We start from the raw sequence: 19,432 nt of genomic DNA, 5'->3' as shown, positions 1-19,432 counted from the left end.
GTTACCATGGGGACATGTTTGTCCTTAAGGTCCTGAGTGTAATTATTTTGTGTACCTAGTTTAAAACAGATTTATGAAAGCAAACTCCAATACAAATACACACCTTTTGCTAAATTTATGCTGTTTGCATTAACACAGACAAAATGAAAAAGAGAAAAACGTCCATAAGGACACACAAGGGTTAAACAGGTGTGTTAGAGCAGCTCACGGTGTTAGCATGTAGCATGCCGTGGGAGTGTTTTAAAGCGTGTAGCCGACATTCATCGTTTGTTTTCTTGTAAAATGTTGATTAGTTGTTAGTAATTTGTTAAAGCCTCGTGTGAGAAACTGCAAGGAACGCTAGTCTCACCTGAGAGCAACTTCCTGTCATTACACTTTATACTATATAGTACCAAGTGTTTGTTTGTGTGTGTCAGTTGTGTAACGAGTACTTGGCGGTTTTTTTCCACCTCACACATCCCTAACCCACTTCACAGTGGTACAGTTTCTTTTCTGGAAAAGAAATATGATTAAAAATGATTTCCCCACTGCTTTTTCTCACTGGTGGAAAGAAGTTACGAGTTCTTTTTACTCCGAGGTAAATAACATTGGCATTTCGTCTTCAGTCGGCTTCACGTCTGTGTTATTTCTGGTCATTTCCTACTTAATGTAAGTAATGGTGCGGTCTAATTTCCTATTATTAAGAAAATGGGAGCTTAAATGTGTATCCTGGTGATATGTCAGTTTTGAGGCCTTCCTTTCTAGACTCATATGCAGCAGGTCAAAGTTCAGAGATGCTGCAGCTTGTGTGTTGTACTCTCTGATTGGAGATCTGTGTCAGCTTGCTGGAGCTTTTCTCTCTAATCAGACCTTCTTTCAGGTGAAAGCCAACGAAAACAAGCTTGTTACACTTTATTCATCTTTGAACTTGAATTTATCTTGAATAACTAACTTGAATTATTTTTTCTTTCTCTCCCCTCCAGCGTGTTATGGCTTCAATAATGGCGAGCTTGGATGTTGTGCATTTCATTTCAGTCACTTTGCCGCTTTGTTGGTGGTACCATACCACCACTGGTAAGATGGGTTCATTGTGTTTGTTTCATGTTCCTTTACTAATAAGTGATGAATATACACTATGTAGGAAAAAGGATGTGGACACTTGAGTATCGAAGATCCCATTCCAAATCCGTAGGCATTAATATAGACTTTGCTGCTGTTATAATAACTTGTACGATTCTGAGAAGGCTTTCTACTGGATTTTGGAGCGTGGTTTTGGGGATTTGCGTTCATTCAGCCACAAAAGCGCAACCGGTTTGGCACTGATGTCCGGTAAGAAGGCCTGGTGTGATGTCTGTGTTCCGATTCATCATAAAGGTGTTCGGTCAGGTTGAGGTCAGGGATCTGTGCAGGACGCTCGAGTTCCTCCACTCCGCCCTTGACAAATCATCATGTCTTCATGGAGCTCTCTTTGTGCGTTGAACATATTTCGGCCACTTTGAAGAAAAACCTTAGTGCTATAGCATACAAAGACATTCTAGACAATAGTGCATTTCCAGCTTCATGGCAACACAGTTCGGCAGAAGGTCCACATATGGGTGTGATGGTCAGGTGAACACGTACTTTTAGTCATATGTAGGTCAGTTCTGCGTTTATGTTTTGTTCAAGGAAGGAGAGTGAGAATGTTGAGCAGAAGAAGGAGGCAGAACGTCCTGATGGTCTGTCTACTGTTTGGAACGGGAGGATGTGTTTACGCTGATATACATGTACACTACACACAAGCAGTCTTCCACGGCCATCCAACCAGCAGGAAGCCGCTGTACGTCGTTGTACATGTGAGTGACCTGATCCTCTCTTACCTGCACAACACCATGTTTGCATGGCTTTGCTAAACACTTGACTTTTTGTGACACAAGAGTGTACTCAAGAAGTTGTGGTTTGTGTTGGTTTCTGAGAACAGGATCAGACTGAACTGCTTGGTTATGTGCTTGGTCTTCTGTATTTCGCCATTAGCTGGACTTCCAGGATTCCTTTCTTTCTGAAAGCTGTGAGTAACCTCTATGAGCACCTCCAGTCATTTTGAGGTTGCTTGTTTTGAGAAGTCTTTTTTACAAATGAACTCGCATACACCTTTAGTTCAAATATCTTTTTGTCTTGTAATTTGCATCCTGCAGACCAGAGGAGAGATGAGTAATTTGACGCATGTTTCCTCAAGGAGTTTTAGCGCTTTGGCTGGAGCGCTTTATGCCTCTGCCATACTGCTCTATGATCCCCGGCTGGAGTCTGTTGTCAAAGCTCTGCCGTGGATTCTCTCAGGAGCGTGCTGTGCAATTCTGGATTTCTTTGTATCCTTTTACGTATAGCACCTACAGGCATATATCATCCCGGTGTCATTTTAGTCCTTTAACTATCTGAACTTTCAGATTTTGCTCCTCTCATGTTATAGAATCTGCTATAAGTGCCAGTCCGCTGGGACGCTGGATTCGGATACAGAGTCCCTATTGGGCAGATTCCACAGCGTGACGTCTGGTCTGTATCACAGCCCCAAAGACAAAAATGCCAGAAAGCATATCTCGTCCTGGAAGAGCAGCTCAAAAATGCCCGAGATGGAGCCTTATAGAAACACTAAAGTTCAGCCTATTCGAACGGTATGTATTTTGTTAGACTGTGATGATGATGATGAAATCTGTGCTCTCCTCCTTTCATGCTGTCTTGTCTAGTTCTTGTATCTTAATGATCATAGGCATATAATTGAACAGGATGGATAGTGGAAATGCTTTTGGAAAATACTGTGATGCTTCTTACATTGCCAGATAAATTTTTAACACTTTATATTTTAGCATTATGAAAGCTCATTTTAAATGGAGGGGGGGGGGGGGGGGGGGTGGCTGAGGAAGTTATGGGTGTGGGTAGGTGAATTGAGAAACGTATGTAAGACCTTTCTTTGTTTGCTTAGCTCACTTTAATTACATGCTGTATTTGTTGCTAACTTGGTCTAGTTTTATCCTTGGTTTAAAAAAAAAAAACTTGTTAATTTTTTTTTTTTTTTTTTTTTTTTTTTTTTTTTAAATTACCTGTAAACTGTAAAATCCGAGAAACTCCAGGGGTTCCAAAATCCTTTGACTGGCAGCATATACTGAGAAACACTTTAACTATTTGATGATGTATTTCCTTGTTTTCTAGGTGTGTCTGAAGGAGGTTACTCTCACTCGGGAGGACTCCACAGACAGCCAACCTCTGAAGGGATCTGTGAAGGTGGTCAGGGTCGATGAGCGTTATTCTTCAGGCAGTGCTACAGATTCATCTTGCCTTAGCTCTGAGCTAGAGGTTAGCCATGCCTTTTTCAATAAACTCCCCTCTGGTCAATGCAGGTAATTAGTGATTACGAAAGTAATCATAGACATGTGTATATGGGGCATGAGTAAAATCCGCTGTATGTACACCATATGATTGATTTCTAAACTAGATTACAATAAAAATCTCATCATTTAGACCAGCTGTTATAGGAGGTGGAGCTGAGGCACATGGAGGGGAGGATGGGGCAGCTTTCGGAAGGGACTAACGTGGAAATCATAACTGGCTGACCGACAGAGTAGTGTTCATATTTCTGTGTCAGTTAGCAAACTGTATTTTGAGATCGAATGAATAGATGAATGACCTATTTAATACACTATTTTTTTTAATTAAAATTTTTTTTTTTTTTTTTTTAAATGCGTTATGATAAGGATGTACCGTGAAACAAATTCCTGGGCTTGTTGTTTTTTTTTTTTCAACAACCTCATCTCTGGATGAACACTGCCTTTTTATCCATTTTTAATTGCTATGAGCCAGTAGGTGGCAGTAAAGTCTTTTTACAGGTGTAAAAATACAAAAAAGCCTAACCCTAAGGCGTATCAAGTCTGTACTGCAGTCTGATGGTTTGACTCATGGAAAGGAATTTCCCCATACTGAAAGCTGATTTGTACATTTACTGAATGATTCATAACTCTTGGAGAACATTTAAAAAGATGTAGTTAACAATGAACCTTGTAAACCTCTAGAACTCATGAGCAGTTCGAGCTGTTGCAGTTTTTCTTTCATAACGACATAACTTTCATAATAGTATTCACTAAATAATATTCAATACTCAAAACACCTGAATAATATTCTGAATACCTGAATAATGAGCCTGGGGTGTACAGTGTTGCCTCAAAAAGGAAGAATCCTGCTTATTTAAGGCATTAAAGCCAAAGGCTAATTATTTTTCTTGTTGTTGTTATTGTTTACATATATATTATTAATGATTTTGTAGCTTGATGATGCTCGCCATGCTTTCTTCTCTTCCATTTTTTCTCTCAAATTTTTTATTGAATGAAAAGAGAAGGCAGTCAGAATATTTGAAACAACAGAGACACGACTTTTCCGAATTGTTTTTACTTTTTATAACCGAGAGAAGAGGGGGACAAATAACTTGGTAAATAAATGAACAAAATAAATAAATGTGCATGTATAACTACATCTATAGACAAATGCTAAAATAAACATATACAAATGGATAACAGTAAAGACAATGCTTGGACAGCCAAGAATAATATGCACTTTAAAAAAAAAAAAGAAAAGAAGAAGGTGGGGCGGGTTGAAAGAGAATCAGTCAGAGGGCAAAGTTTGATGAGAATTAAAGTGGTTTATAAACGGCTGCCATTTATCACTACAAAAAAATCCAGCGCTGCCATTCCAAGAACATCTTATCAAGTCCACCTTCAAAAAGAACATGGTATCAACAAGCCATAGTGTAGTAGTTGGTGGTTTAGTGGACTTCCAGAGAAATAAAGTCCGTCTTCTAGCTACTAAGGAGGTGAAGGCTAACAAGGGTAATTTAGAAATGGGGAACCGGTTGACATAACCGGTTGTAGAGATCTCAGAAAAATCTTAATCCTTTACCATACCACTCCTGAAAAAACAGGATCTGTAATCGATGGAGGAAATAAATAATTTCTAAACAATTGCATTAAAGAAGAGGCAGAAACAAACTTAAAGTGGGATCTAAACTGCCCCCATATCTTAAAGGTGGAAATGAAATCCTGTAATGAAGTAAATAAACATGAATTTTCTTCCAGACTACTCCATGGGCCCTTGGATGAGCTGAACCTGTACATTAACTTATGTATATTGGCTGACCAGTAATATAATGTAAAATCAGGTAGCGACAACCCCCCCATTAACTTGATTTGTTTGGAGTAATACTTTCTCAATTCTGGGCACTTTACCATTGCACAGAAAAGGAGTATTATTTGGTACTTAAAGCCAGACCTACTCGGTTTAAATGGAAGCTCACCATGCTTTCTGACATATCCATACTTTAGCATAGACCTAATAAAAAAGATCGTATCCAATTATTAGGCAATGACTGGCCACATTATGACCAATCAAATCCGCATGAAGATAAATAATGACTGTGCATCTGCATAGAAGATGGTGGCTATTCATGATTTCAGACACTGACACTCTACCGTGCAGCTGAGACGTTTATCATACCGCTGCCCTGTGGTCAAAAATCTAAAAATTGATTTCGTGGTCTGCAAATCTCAGCTGCAAGAACATACCACAGTAATGAAATATTCCCCCTCTGTGGTTGGGCCCAGGAGGAACCTACTGAAAGTTTAGTCCAAATCCTACACAAGAATCACTAGTGTTAAGGCTTTTGTTTCCAAATGGGTGCATTCAGAACTGACCCCAGATCTGCTGTCCCATGTAGACACCTAAATACAAAGATGTTTGTAGGTGCTGTGCATGGGAAAGTTTATGACCAATATCTACAGTGTCCTCCACTAATATTGGCACCCTTGGTTAATGTGAGCAAAGAAGGCTGTGAAAAATTGTCTTTATTGTTTAACCTTTTGATAATTTGTTTTTAAAAAAAAATCACAAAATATACTCTGCTCTCAAAATATACTCTGGTTTCAAACAATTGCAAACAAAACACAGGTTTATAAACAAACAAAAAAAATGTATATAAATTTGTTAAATATTTGTGTGCAACAATTATTGGCACCCTTTTAGTCAATACTTTGTGCTACCTCCCCTTGCCAAGATAACAGCTCTGAGTCTTCTATAACGCCTGATGAGGTTGGAGAATACATGGCAAGGGATCTGAGATCATTCCTCCATACAGAATCTCTCTAGATCAATCAAATTTTCTTTATCTATTATCTTCAGTTCACCACGCAGGTTTTCTATAGGGTTCAAGTCAGGGGACTGGGATGGCCATGGCAGGACCTTGATTTTGTGGTCAGTAAACCATTTTTGTGTTGATTTTGATTAATGTTTTAGATCATTGTCCTGTTGGAAGATCCAACCACGGCCCATTGTAAACTTTCTGACAGAGGCAGTCAGGTTTTCATTTAATATCTGATATTTGATAAGATGCATGGCATCATAACAAAATGTCCAGATCATCTAACAGAAAAACAGCCCCAAAACATTAGAGTCAACACCATATTTAACCGTGGGCATGAGGTACTTTTCCATATGGCTACCTCTCTGTGTGCACCAAAACCACCTCTGGTGTTTATTGCTAAACAGCTCTATTTTGGTTTTATCTGACCATAGAACCCGATCCCATTTTAAGTTCCAGTAGTGTCGGGAAAACTGAAGACACTTGTTGTTTTTTGGATGAGAGTAGAGGCTTTTTTCTTGAAACCCTTCCAAACAACTTGTGGTGATGTAGGTGACTTCGGATTGTAGTTTTGGAGACTTTTTGACCCCAAGATTCAACTAACCTGCAATTCTCCAGCTGTGATCCTTGGAGATTTTTTGACCACTCGAACCATCCTCTTCACAGTGTGTTGAGACGATATAAACACACGTCCAATTCCAGGTTGATTCATAACATTTCCAGTTGACTGGAACTTCTTAATTCTTGCCCTGATGGTGGAAATGGGTATTTTCAATGCTTGTGCTATTTTCTTATAGCCACTTCCCATTTTGTGAAGCTCAGTGACCTTTTGCTGCACATCACAGCTATATTCCTTGGTCTTACCCATTGTTATGTTGATTAAGGGAATTTGGCCTGTGTGTTACCTCATTTATACTCCTGTGAAACAAAGTCACGCTTAAATAATTTTCTGTTACTAGTCACCCAGGTGTGCTAAAACATTTTTTAATATCGATGGGAATGTACTTCATTGGGGTGCCAATAATTTTTGCACACACACATTTAACAAAGATATTTTTGATAAATCTGGGTTTGCAATTGTTTGATATTCATGAGAGCAGAGTATTTTTTTAATCAAAAGATCAAAAGGTTAAACAATAAAGAACTTTTTTTTTTCCCCACAGGCTTACTTGCCAAAAGGTGCCAATATTTTTGGAGGGCACTGTAGGTTTACATGTATGACTAACATGCGTGCAGAAAGAAAGTAACAATATATATATATATATATATATATATATATATATATATATATATATATATATATATATATATATATATATATATATATATATATATATATATATATATAAAAAGGAAAATATGAAAACATTTTTGCAGATTTTTTCCATCGTCATTTATCTGTTAATCTGAGGCAAAAGCGCAGTTAATTAATTTCCAAATAAAACCAGTTGTTATTCATTGTTAATTTGTGAATACAAGCTCATTTTACATTCTCTTTATTCAGTGGGTAAGTTGGTAATGATGATGAAACCCATACATTATGGGCTCCAATATAATTGCATATTTTCATTTTAACTTATTTATTTATTTTATAAATAGAGCAAATTGCTAAGAATTAGATTCAGGCTGAAGGGATGCAGGCTATGAAGAGAGCACTGGATTGAATGTAGATGGAAACTCCGACGTCAATACACAGATATTAATTCCCCTTCTTATCCCAAGACACACAGCCAGACCCAGTATTGCCACAGCTATCCTATCCTTTGTCCTGTAGCACAAATGTCTCTCTCTCTCTCTCTCTCTCTCTCTCTCTCTCTCTCTCTCTCTCTCTCTTTTTGCCCCACTAGACATTCTGCCATTCCTTTTGCAGACATTGTTGTCTATTCAACTCCTACCTCATTTTTTTATGGTGTGTATTGTCATCTGACCATTTCCTTGTTGGAGTTGGTGGAATGTTATGCATCATACATGTGGCATGCGCTATGAAGTTCTTGTACCAGAGAATATATGTTGTTTATGTAAGGAATAGCAGTAAACAGTCATTCCATCCACATCTCTCTGTCTCTGTCCTGAAGACTTCCCCATGCTGGGAAACTTTACCAAACTGTTACACAGCACTGGCATCCATGACCTCTTCCATAAAAGTATACGAACAAAAACTTCACCACATCACCTTATGATTATCCGTTTTAGTTTGTTAAACACCAGCACTATTTTTGTTGTTGTTGTTTAAAAATCCGTTTATTATTTAGCTTTAATCATGTGGAGGCGCTTTGTAAAAGTCAGTCAAATTTACGACCCGGTGTTTAGTTTCTGTTATTGATGACATCACAATCGCTGCAAACAGTCATACTTTCTTGTCTGTCAGTCAGCCTGTCATGTTACTGAGGAACAAGAACGAATAAATTCCAGTGTCCTGAACACTCTAATCTCATAGACATTCCATAATAGTAAACGGCTACAAATGTCGTTCATTAATACATTAAAAATTGTAATTGTTGACAAATCCCGGTTGGTTAAAAGTCTCCAGCATTCAAATTTACTCGCAATACTCTCTTATCTCTTCTTCTTCTTCTTCTTCTCTTTCTCTTTCTCCTTCTTCTTCTTCTTCTTCTTCTTCTTCTTCTTCTTCTCCTCCCTATAAATACACTTGTTACTCGAAGGCCCCAGAGTTAGTTCGAGAACATACCTGTACCTTAAAAAACAAACGGTATCATGAAGACAAAGAAGCTATCAAACACATCACAAAGGGCTGGAAGTGCACCACTCAGGGTACGGTGAGAATAAAAATATCCCAGACTTTGAACATCCCATGGAGCACCATTAAATCCATTATTACACAATGGATCGTTTTTCACCTCCTACAGCCTGAGAAGCACTTTGCTTGCACAGTTGATGAAGGAAATTTTCTGAAACGTTCTATTTCACTGGTAACTTCATGTACTATGCTTAACTTCTTTACATACACCATACAGTAAGTATATGCATATAACCTGTACCTTGTACATGTGATGATGCAGTTCAGTGAAGGCATTAGCTCATAACCCTGCGTTTTAGTGCAACAGGAAATCCTTGTGTGCCATGCTTTCTAGCACAGCCAAGCTGTTTCTTGGCCCTCACTGTTGCTCTTAAGAATGCCTGGTTATTGAGGATGTCATTTAGTCAAAAACAAAAGTGAATTGCTCAAGGTGAAAACAATTGAACTTTGTTTTATTCACTAAACAGGAAAACGGCAAACTATGTGAACCTTCTGACAAGCACATGGACTATGGAGTAGGTTATATGGAGTTCTCGGTGTCTCCTCCTACAACAATAAACTTGAGGTTGACCTTATTGTCTTTTTGTTTTCCTGTAAGACACGGCACTTAGGACGAGAGTTGCCCCTGTACACGTTTGTGCACTGCACTTTCATAACTCTGCTTGTCTGACACGTCCATTTTAGTACGTTTTATATTTGTTAAATCACAGAAAGAGTCAATAAATATTTATCTAGGGCATTTGTACACTGTGTAAGTCACTCGGTACTGTGAGGGACATGGATATCGTTTTCTTTTAATGCTAGGCCAGTTTGTGTGATTTTAAAACAAACAAAAAAATATTTTACACATTGTATGGATATCAACCGACAAAATAAAATGTCAAGTTGTTGCTAGAGTACTTCAAAAAGCAATCTCCATGCAACCCTTGATTTGTGAGTGATATAACCTCCCTGTATCATTAACTGGTCTGTTGATGTTCCACTTGATTATGTGAATCCTGGCCCTAAGCCATGCTTCCATGACCACAACACAGCACAAAACTTACTCTCACAGTTCTCCTCCATTGTGTCTGGATAACATTTGCGCTAAGCACTCAGACAGGAACTGTGGGAAATGGCTGTGAGGTCTATAGGGATTTGGCTCCCTACTTAGCTGTGAGTGGCACAGATGCCAATATCATTAACATATATATTTACATTTATGTCCTTTGGCTGAGGCGTGCTTCCAAAGCGGCTTGCAATTGAGACAGGATAGAACTGAGCAGTTGATATGGTTAAGGGCCTTGCCCAAGGGCCCAATATTGACAGTTTGGCAGTGCTGGTATTTAAACTTCTGCTCGTGCTTGAGCTTGTGTAGCTTGTGCTACAGCGGGGCGGCTGTGGTTCAGGTGGTAGAGCGGGTTGTCCACTAATCTTAGGGTTGGCAATTCGATTCCCAGCCACATGACCCCACATGGCGAAGTGTCCTTGGGCAAGACGCTGAACCCCAAGTTGCTCCTGATGGCAGGCTAGCACCTTAAATGGCAGTTTGGCATTCTTTTGTGTGTGTGTGTGTGTGTGTGTGTGTGAGAATGGGTGAATGAGAAAAGCACTTTGTAGAACAGCTAAGGTTAAAAAAAAAAGCGCTATAAGTGTGGGCCATTTACAGTTTTTACCACTATAAAAGGCAGTTTACTGAAATGGAAAGTATGTCGAGACCTGACCATCACACCCATATGTGGTTCTTCCCCAAACTGTTGCTACAATGTTAGAAGCACAAAGTTGAATGTTTCTAGAATGTTTCTGTTTGTTGTAGCTTTATAGTTTCTCTTCACTGGACCTAAGAGGCACAAACATGTTCCAGCATGACAATACCTCTGTGCACAAATCGTGCTCCATTGTTTACCAAGGTTGGAGCGGAAGAACTCGAGTGTCTTGCATGGAGCCCAGACCTCAACCCCACTGAACCCGAGACCTTGGGTCTCCTCACCCGACATCAGTGCCTGTCCTCACTAAAGCTCTTGTGTCCGAATGAACACACATCCCCACAGTCACACTTCCAAATCTTCCGAGAAGAGCGGAGGTTATTATGTATTAAAAAAAAGCACCTATGGTCAGGTGTCCACAAACTTCACGCCGACTTTATCTAGGTGAACTTTGACTGGAGAATCGGTGAACTTCAGCCTGCAGTGTTGCAATATCTGATATAGAATGGATTGCAGACTGGATATGCATATTAAGTTTGTTATAATTGTACAAAGGTAGCTTATATGTTCATCTGGTTGTTTAATAACTGTTGTTGGTAGCTACAAAATATTTCCATGCAAGTTAAGTCTTAATAGTTTAATACTGTATGTCTGACAAAGCAAAGTAAAACAAGCCCAGGCCTTTGTTGTAGTTGCTTCAGTGCCTTGGTGTCCCCATACAGCTTTATGACCTTTGGTGAAATGCCTTACTGTATATGCTGAAATTGATATACCATTCCAGTAGTGTCTCTTACGCTCCAGTGTTTTACTCTCTTTCATGCAGTGGGACTTTGAGGAGACCCCACCACAATGGAGTTCACAGAATGGAGACGGGCAAAAGACAGACGCGTTCCCTCTGCAGGAGTGGACGGTAGACCAGAGGTCGAAGTCTAACATGAGATCTTGCTCTAGTGCTTGTTTCTGTAACAGTGCTGATCTGGAAGAGAGGATGGTTTCAGGATGCCCTGACACTAACTTTCAGAACCTTTCAGCTTCTGTGCAATGATCATGGATTCACAGTACCGATTCAACATTGTGATGTTTCAGTACATTCATATTTAATGAGATAAACTATAATAAAGGAGAGCAATATTCTGTTTTTTTGAACATTTACAGTCATGTGTAGTAAGATAAGATTTCCATCTTTCCAAATAAGACTTGTAAAAAGAGTCATGATTTTGTCAGTCAGATAAGCTAAAGAGTCAATATATCTGCTGGCATGCTTGCTCTTTCGTAAGGGAACCATTTCATTACTTGTGTTTATCACGCATGCCGTAGCACTGATTAATGAGATCACACTAAAAGCAGAAACATAAGAAGATCAAGCCAAAACAGATAAATGCAGGGAGGTGTCCAATAAACTATCCTAATAAAAAACAACATTGCCCTTTCACAGGCCTGAAAGTTCCACGGGTTGTTTCCTGTATTTTCATGGTTGGACAGTTTTATCTAAGCTGGACTGCAGAAAGGTCCAGATAAGACCCAGACAGCCAGGGCTGTTAAGCGATCTCTCGGGTCGTCCGCCTTGGCCATTCTTGTCCTGTGACTTAGTGGCTTGGTAGTATTGTGCCCATGTCAGTCTTGTCTAACAGATGAGTAGCAAGGAGACTTCCCAAAAAGTCTGATAGTGGGACAATGTAGTGATTAGAGGTTGTTGAACACATTGTGGAAGTGGATTGGGGGCGTATCAAATGACCGATTAGTTCCAAGGTGCTGTAATTCAAACACAGCAGATCTGTAAATCTCCTTTTTACTTTCCACTATTGTCTGTTTGAATATTTTTTATCATATGACACATTCAAGATATCTAAAGTTTGTTTTGTTTTGTTTTTTTGGCTCCTTCTGATCCCTTTTTGAACTGGCGTTACGGAAGTTCTGTGGGAACCACCTCACTGGCTTAGATCGCATTGATGTACATAATAAAGGAGGGTGGATCTGTCGGCTATCCAGAACTACTGAACCAAAAACTCATGTTAAAGGTCTGTCTATAGTTAAGCAATATTGCACGAGCAAGAGTGCTGGTGCACAGAATATCAGCAAGGCTGATAGAGTCACAGGCAATCATGTCAGTATCGCTGATATTTCTATAAACAAGACATTAATATTGAATAACTGATATTTCAGACACAGTATGAGCAAATATTTTGTTTTGCTCTGTCAACAAAAATGGTTCCCAAAGATGCCATAGGTGGATGGAGCATTGTGTGTTGCTGTGGTAATGCACAGACTGACTGACAGGCTATAGTAAGTGTAGTAACGGTTTCGGTGTAATATTGCTAGAATTGGAATTTTAGGTAGTGAATACAGACAAGTTGAGTGATACAAACAGTGAAATGTCCCAGTGCAGTTATAGTAATATCTTTTTCCAATCAAATTAGTGGACTGGAGCTAACTGTGGACTGTACAAATCTAATATAGATTCTTATAATACCTTACTGACCACTGCCTGGGCTTTACTTGACAACCTGGTGTTGGGGCCAGAGCAACAGATCTATTTATTTTCCCTTTTGAAACCTTGGGAAATAAAGCCATTGTCCGGTCCATAGAAATAACTGGAATTCTGTTTGCACATTAAACTGGGGTCAAGGATTAGGACATGTTAATCTGCAACTGTGAATGTAGGTTCTTGGTCTTCTTTTGGAAGAAGCCTCCAAACTCAATTTAATAATTGACTTGGCATTATTGTTTCCATTCGACCAGCACTTACCAGCTGGAAAAGATGGTCTACACGATATGGCCAAAAGTATGTGGACACCTGACTATCAGACCCATACAGGTGCATCTCAAAAAAATTTGAATATCGTGGAAAAGTTTGTTTTTTTTCTGTAATTTTATTTTAAAAAGTGAACTTTCTTATATTCTAGATTCATTACACATAAAATGATATTTCCAGCCTTTTTTTTGTTTTAATCTCGATGATTACAGCTCACAGCTCATGGAAATCAAAACTCCAGTATCTCAAAATATTAGAATAAAGAATTTATAATTCAGAAATGTCGACCTTCTGAAAAGTATGTTTATTTATGCACTCGATACTCGGTCGTGGCTTTAATCCTTTTGCTCGGATTACTGCATGAATGCAGCGTGGCATGGAGGCAATCAGCCTGTGGCACTGCTGAGGTGTTCTGGAAGCCCAGGTTGTTTTGATAGCGGCCTTCAGCTCGTCTGTATTGTTGGGTCTGGTGTCTCTCATAGATTCTCTATGGGGTTCGGGTCAGGAAAGTCGGCTGGCCAATCGAGCACAGTAATACCACGGTCAGCAAACCAGTTACTAGCAGTTTTGTCACTGTGGGCAGGTGCCGAGTCCTGCCGGAAAAGGAAATCAACATCTCCATAAAGCTCGTCAGCAGATGGAAGCATGAAGTGCTCCAAAATCTCCTGGTAGACGCTGCACTGACTCTCGACTTGAGAAAACACAGTGGACCAACACCAGCAGATGACCTGGCACCCCAAATCATCACTGACTGTGGAAACTTCACACTGGACTTCAAGCAACTTGGATACTGTGTCTCTCCACTCTTCCTCCAGACTCTGGGACCTTGATTTCCAAATGAAATGCACAATTTACTTTCATCTTCCCCATGATTGTGGTTGTGTACTGAACCAGACAGAGATTAAAGCCTCAGGAAACATTTGCAAGTGTTTTGAGTTAATTAGCTGATTAGACGACATCTCAGGTCGAAATTCCTGTATTATAAATCTAATCAACAAGATTAAAGCAAGAAAGACTTGAAATATTTCACTATTTCACAAATTTTTCCACAACATTCTAATTTGTTGAGATGCAACTGTATGTGGTTCTTCCCCAATCTGTTGCCAAAAAAATGTTGTGGCACGCAATCGTGTAGGGTGTCTTTGTATGTGTACATTTACAGTTTTCTTTCACTGGAACTAAGAGACTTAAACCTCTGACATGCCTCTGTGCACAAAGCGAGCTGTGTGAAGACATTGCTTGCCAGCATTGGATTGGAACCCCATGAACACCTTTGGGACGAACTGGAACTCCGACTTGCACCCCAGACCTCCTCATCACCCGACATCAGTACCTGATCTCACTAGCGCTCTTGTAGCCGCATGAGCACAAATCCCCACTCCAGTATCCAGTGGAAAGCCTTCCCAGAAGACTGGAGTATATAACAAGCACACGTGGGTGGGATTATCAGGTGTCCACATACTTTTGGCCCATCATGTACAGAAAATGTTTTCTTTTTTTTAAATGTATTCATGTGTTGTGTAGTGTAATTACAAAACTACTTCACCACGCCAGAAGACACCCAGGCATTACATGCGCTCCCACTCCATGCGGTTGGTATGAGCTCATTTCCCGTGCGTCACTTCCTGAACAAGGCTAGCGAAGCCAGTTTAGGGCAGTCAAAGCCATACTTCTCGGTATCGCGTGCGCTGTCAACATCCAGCATACACATACACTTTACCGGATAATACAACTCGGTGCGCGCGCGCGTGGTAGTTTCTCCTAGATCAACAACGCGCTTCATCATGGCTTTAAGGTGATCTTCAGTCCAGGTGGTGCTGGGTACGTGCTTTACTCACTCACTCACCCACACACACACTCACATTCATACACTCATACACACGCGCACAGTGTCAGGGACGAGTGTGCGCGCGTGATTGAGAGAAAGACTTCTTCTTCTTCTTCTTCTTCTTCCTCTTCCTCTTCTTCTTCTTATTATTATTCAGTTAATGGGGCTTGATACATGTTTCTCACCGGTGTCTTGAGCTCAGTTTAAGCGGGTTATAAACACCGACACACTCGCCCCGTGCATCGTTCCTTATCCGTGTGTACTGATGTATTGATTTAGCTCGTGTTAGCCGTTAAAGCTAGCCTGGTCAGGATTTCCTCTCCATTTAAAAACAAACTAGGAGTCAGACCTCCAAAAGTCTAATCTGACCTCCGGGTCTTTATAGCTAGCTCTCTGATCGAGGTGTAGCTGGATTAAACCGTCTGTCTGTCTGACCCTCACACCCGAGCTGTCACGCGGCATTTTAACTGCCGCTTTGTTTCATTTTATAAACATGTTTTTTTTTAATCCCTCTAGAGCCGGAAGCTTGTTAATGAACAGCAGTGTTTTACTGCTTCACCGCCATCTGGATCCGCCGTGTTGTGTCAGAGCTTTAGCCGCGCTTTAGCTTAGCCACTTGACTCGAGTGCAGCGTTTCCCCTTTACACACACACACACACGTCAGCGAAGTCAAAGCTGAATAAACTCATTACTCATTCAGACGCCTCGAAATGGGGGGAAAAAAAGCAATAAACTACTCCAGGCTGTAAAGGCGTCAGTGCAATTTGTATACAAATGTAATATAAATGCTTAAGGTTAATATTGTTTAACTTCCAATGTATTTTATATATTTATTTATATTTATATATAATATATTGATCAGCCATGACATTAATCCTTAACCCCACCTGCCTAATCTTGTGTCCCCCTTGCTCTGTGGTGTCTTGCACCAAGACGTTCGCAGCAGATACTGTACGTTGTGAAACAGGACCTCCATGGATCGGACTTGTTTGTCCAGAACGTTCCGCAGATCCCTGATCGGATTGAGATTTGAGGAATTCGGAAGCCGAGTCAACGCCTCGATTACTCTGTCTTGTTGCTGAAACCGTTGCTCCTGAACCGTTTGTTGAGTGTGGCAGGGCAGATTATCGCGCTGAAAGACGCCGCTGCAGTTAGGACGAGAGGATTTGGTCTGCAGCATTGTTTAGGTCGGGGGTACGTGTTAAAGTAACATCAACATGAAGGCCAGGACTCGGGGTTTCCCAGCAGAACGTCGTCCAGAGAATCAGACTGCCTCAGCCGGCTTGCCTTCTTACTATAGTGCATCCTGGTGCCGTGTCTTCCCCGGGTAACGACACACACGCACGCACACACGGCCGTCCACATGATGTAAAAGAAAATGTGATTCATCAGACCAGACCACCTTCTTTCATTGCTCCATGGTCCAGTTCTGATGCTCATGTGCCCATTGTAGGTGTTTTCAGTGGTGTACAGGGGTCAGCATGGGCACTCTGACCGGTCCGCAGCTACACAGCCCCATACGCAGTGTGCTGTGATGCGCTGTGTGTTCTGACTCCTTTCTGTCATAACCAGCATGAACTTTTTCACCAGTGTGTGCTACAGAAGCTCTTCTGTGGGATCGGACCAGACGGACTAGCCTTCACTCCCCACACGCAACAGTGAGCCTTCGGTGCCCATGACCCTGTCACCGGTTCACCGGTTGTCCTTCCTTGGACCACTTTTGGTAGGTATTAACCACTTCATACTGGGAACACCCCACAAGACCTGCTGTTTTGGAGATGTTCAGACCCAGTCGTCTGCCATCACAATTTGTCCCTCATCAGAGTCACTCAGATCTTTTACGCTTGCCCATTTTTCCTGCTTCCAACACATCAACTTCGAGAACTGACTGTTCACTTGCTGCCTAATATATCCCACCCCTTGACAATTATATGACGAGATAATCAATGTTATTCGATTCCCCTGTCAGCGGTTTTAATGTTATGGCTGATAACATTATATCTGATCTGGATATGGTGTATGTATGTATGTATATTAAAAAAAAAGCAATAAAGAGATTAAAAGCATTAAAAGAAATAGGCTTGGAGACAATTTCTATCACCCAACTCCTCCAATAATCGATGATAAATCATACACTTTGTTAATGTTTGTGTTGTTTATTATTACCGAGTACGAATATGTGCCATGTGCAGTACGCAACACCTGCTGGCCCTGAGCTGGCAGATCCAGAGTCCGAAAGCTTATTGTTTCAATAATTCAACACAAATTAGCACCTTGGAGCCCAAAACCGTGCGCGTAACCGTGAGTATTACTTATCGTCGACAAAGAAGGTAAAGAATTTAATTATAGCCGCAAGACAGTCGGTGGGTTAAGGTTTCACATACTCTACATGGCCACAGAAGTTTGGGATACCTGGTCATCGTCATGCTGGAGCAGGTTTGCGCCTCTTCGTTCCAGTGAAGGGAAATTGTAAAGCTACAGCACACACTGACTTTCTATACTTTCCAACTTTGTGGCCCACTTAGTTGTGATGGTCAGGGGTCCAGATATTTCTGGTGTATAGTGTATGTATAACATATAGTTAAAACTAACGTATGTAGAGATGTTTAAATACTACCTCTCCCTCACCTTATATCGTTTGTATCGGTATATTCCTCGGTTTATCCGAGCAGCTGTGCCAGCTGTGTCAGATATTAGACAGAAAGATATGTAATACTCCTTTATGGGGCATTTCATTATTTTAAAAGGAATTTTTCCTGCTTTTTTTTAAATGATTTTTTTGGCCTTAAGAGTGTATTCTTGTTTTGTCCCATAGGATACAACCACTTTATTAGGTTATTTTGAGGATCAGTTGTAAAATAGAGGTTCACTTGTCTTCCCCCGACCCCATTCAAAATAAATAGTTCGGATTCATACATGCTGTTCGTACTGTTCGTGCATTTTCAGCTCTGCAGATTGACTAGATTTAGATCTTCTGCTCATTAAAACCTTTTCACTGAAGCGCCAGAGGGTAAATTGTTCACGTGCGAATACTAGAGTCGCGACACGTTCGACTCGGACAACGTTAGACAAGTTAACGGTCTTTATTAGGGATGTCAAGGAGAGATTTTGGCCGGACGGAGATTTCGAACCAAACGGATTAAATAGGGCTACGAGGAAATGTCTGATCTAACAGTTTAAAGATAACCGCTGATAGCGGTGATGATTGGATGATTAGAAAGTGATAAATGAACCTCACACACAAACACCCACCCACAAGTCTAGCCGATATGCCTGTATCATAAGGAAGTTGACCATGATGGTATTTTGTTTGTACACTATCCTGATGCTTCTGGTTTGTTTAGACTAAAAGGATTATCAGGATTTTCATCTTATACGGATGTTATTATTTTTTTTCCCCAGCGTGTAGACCTGCCTTAGCAGTCTCGTCTCGTCTCGTCTGGTCTCATCTCGTGTCATGTCCTGTCCTTGCTGAACTCTAGCTGTTCAGAGTTACGCAGTTAGTGCTGGACAAAATGACCAAACCGTCTTCTCGTGTACGATATGGGATGGACGGCAGTGCTGGCTGGGGCTTTTGACGACGCGTCAGTCTCTGAGGTCTGCCTTTTTCAGGTATTGTCTACATTCACTCGCATGGCACACGCACATAAAGCAACAACAAAAAAGTTTCATATTTTATAAGCTAGTTCATTCTACCGTCGAACTGACGGACCAGACTTCAGTCGCGTTTATCAAAATTGGTTTGTAAATGTTGGCGTACACTAGCTCCCACTCGGTCGCGCACTCACTTCTGTAGTTCACTATATATATATTATATATGTATATGTGTATGTATGTATGTATATGTACTCGTAGTAAGTGTGTGTCGGATATTCTTTCATATGTTTTCAATAAGGAATTTTAAAGCGCACCTATTATGGTTTTGAAACGTGCCTAATTTTGTTTTAAAGGTCTCATACAATAGATTTACATGCATCCAAGGTCAAAAAACAGTTTAATGTTCTCATAATTTAAACTGCAGCATTACCGTTTTCCCCCCCAGTGTCACAAACGACTCGTTAAATGATTTGTTCTAAACTCCTCCTTTCAGAGAGCATACTCTGCTCTGATTGGTCAGACGTCCCAGTCTGTTGTGATTGGTCTACCACTGTCAGCGAGCAGCCGATGAAGATAAGAGGCGGGGCTTTTTGTTACAAACCTACATAGATTAGTACAGGAAGTAAGTCTGGAATCCCTAACGACTCGTTTCAGCTGTTCAGAATCGATTCCTTCTTTTGGG

At 40.5% G+C, this 19,432-nt stretch overlaps 2 protein-coding genes across 8 annotated transcripts in view; both read left to right on the top strand.

Moving 5' to 3' along the window:
* Positions 1 to 53: 53 nt before the first annotated feature.
* Positions 54 to 11,709, top strand: tmem44 (transmembrane protein 44). 4 transcript variants are annotated; one of them, XM_017477334.3, is made up of 9 exons: positions 54 to 577; positions 745 to 859; positions 963 to 1,053; positions 1,645 to 1,811; positions 1,937 to 2,023; positions 2,151 to 2,321; positions 2,400 to 2,624; positions 3,160 to 3,303; positions 11,397 to 11,709. In XM_017477334.3, exons 1-9 carry the CDS (start codon positions 516 to 518, stop codon positions 11,616 to 11,618), a joined length of 1,284 nt encoding a protein of 427 aa, XP_017332823.1. In that variant the 5' UTR covers positions 54 to 515; the 3' UTR covers positions 11,619 to 11,709. The 4 variants fall into 4 exon arrangements, with proteins under 4 accessions (XP_017332823.1, XP_017332820.1, XP_047014137.1 ...); XM_017477331.3 differs by having other exon boundaries at positions 54 to 648; XM_047158181.2 differs by lacking the exon at positions 745 to 859 and having other exon boundaries at positions 530 to 648.
* Positions 11,710 to 14,939: 3,230 nt separating this feature from the next.
* atp13a3 (ATPase 13A3) overlaps positions 14,940 to 19,432 on the top strand; it is a 43,197-nt gene continuing 38,704 nt past the window's right edge. For all 4 annotated transcript variants that reach the window (XM_017478286.3, XM_017478285.3, XM_053683058.1 and 1 more), the window contains exons 1-2: positions 14,940 to 15,146; positions 18,556 to 18,765. The gene's annotated coding sequence lies outside the window, so the exon portion shown is untranslated. The remainder of the gene's footprint in view (positions 15,147 to 18,555; positions 18,766 to 19,432) is intronic.

The sequence above is a fragment of the Ictalurus punctatus genome, chromosome 10 (genome assembly GCF_001660625.3).
Source record: "Ictalurus punctatus breed USDA103 chromosome 10, Coco_2.0, whole genome shotgun sequence".
Lineage (NCBI taxonomy): Eukaryota > Metazoa > Chordata > Actinopteri > Siluriformes > Ictaluridae > Ictalurus > Ictalurus punctatus.
This window is presented reverse-complemented; position numbering and strand designations above follow the sequence as displayed.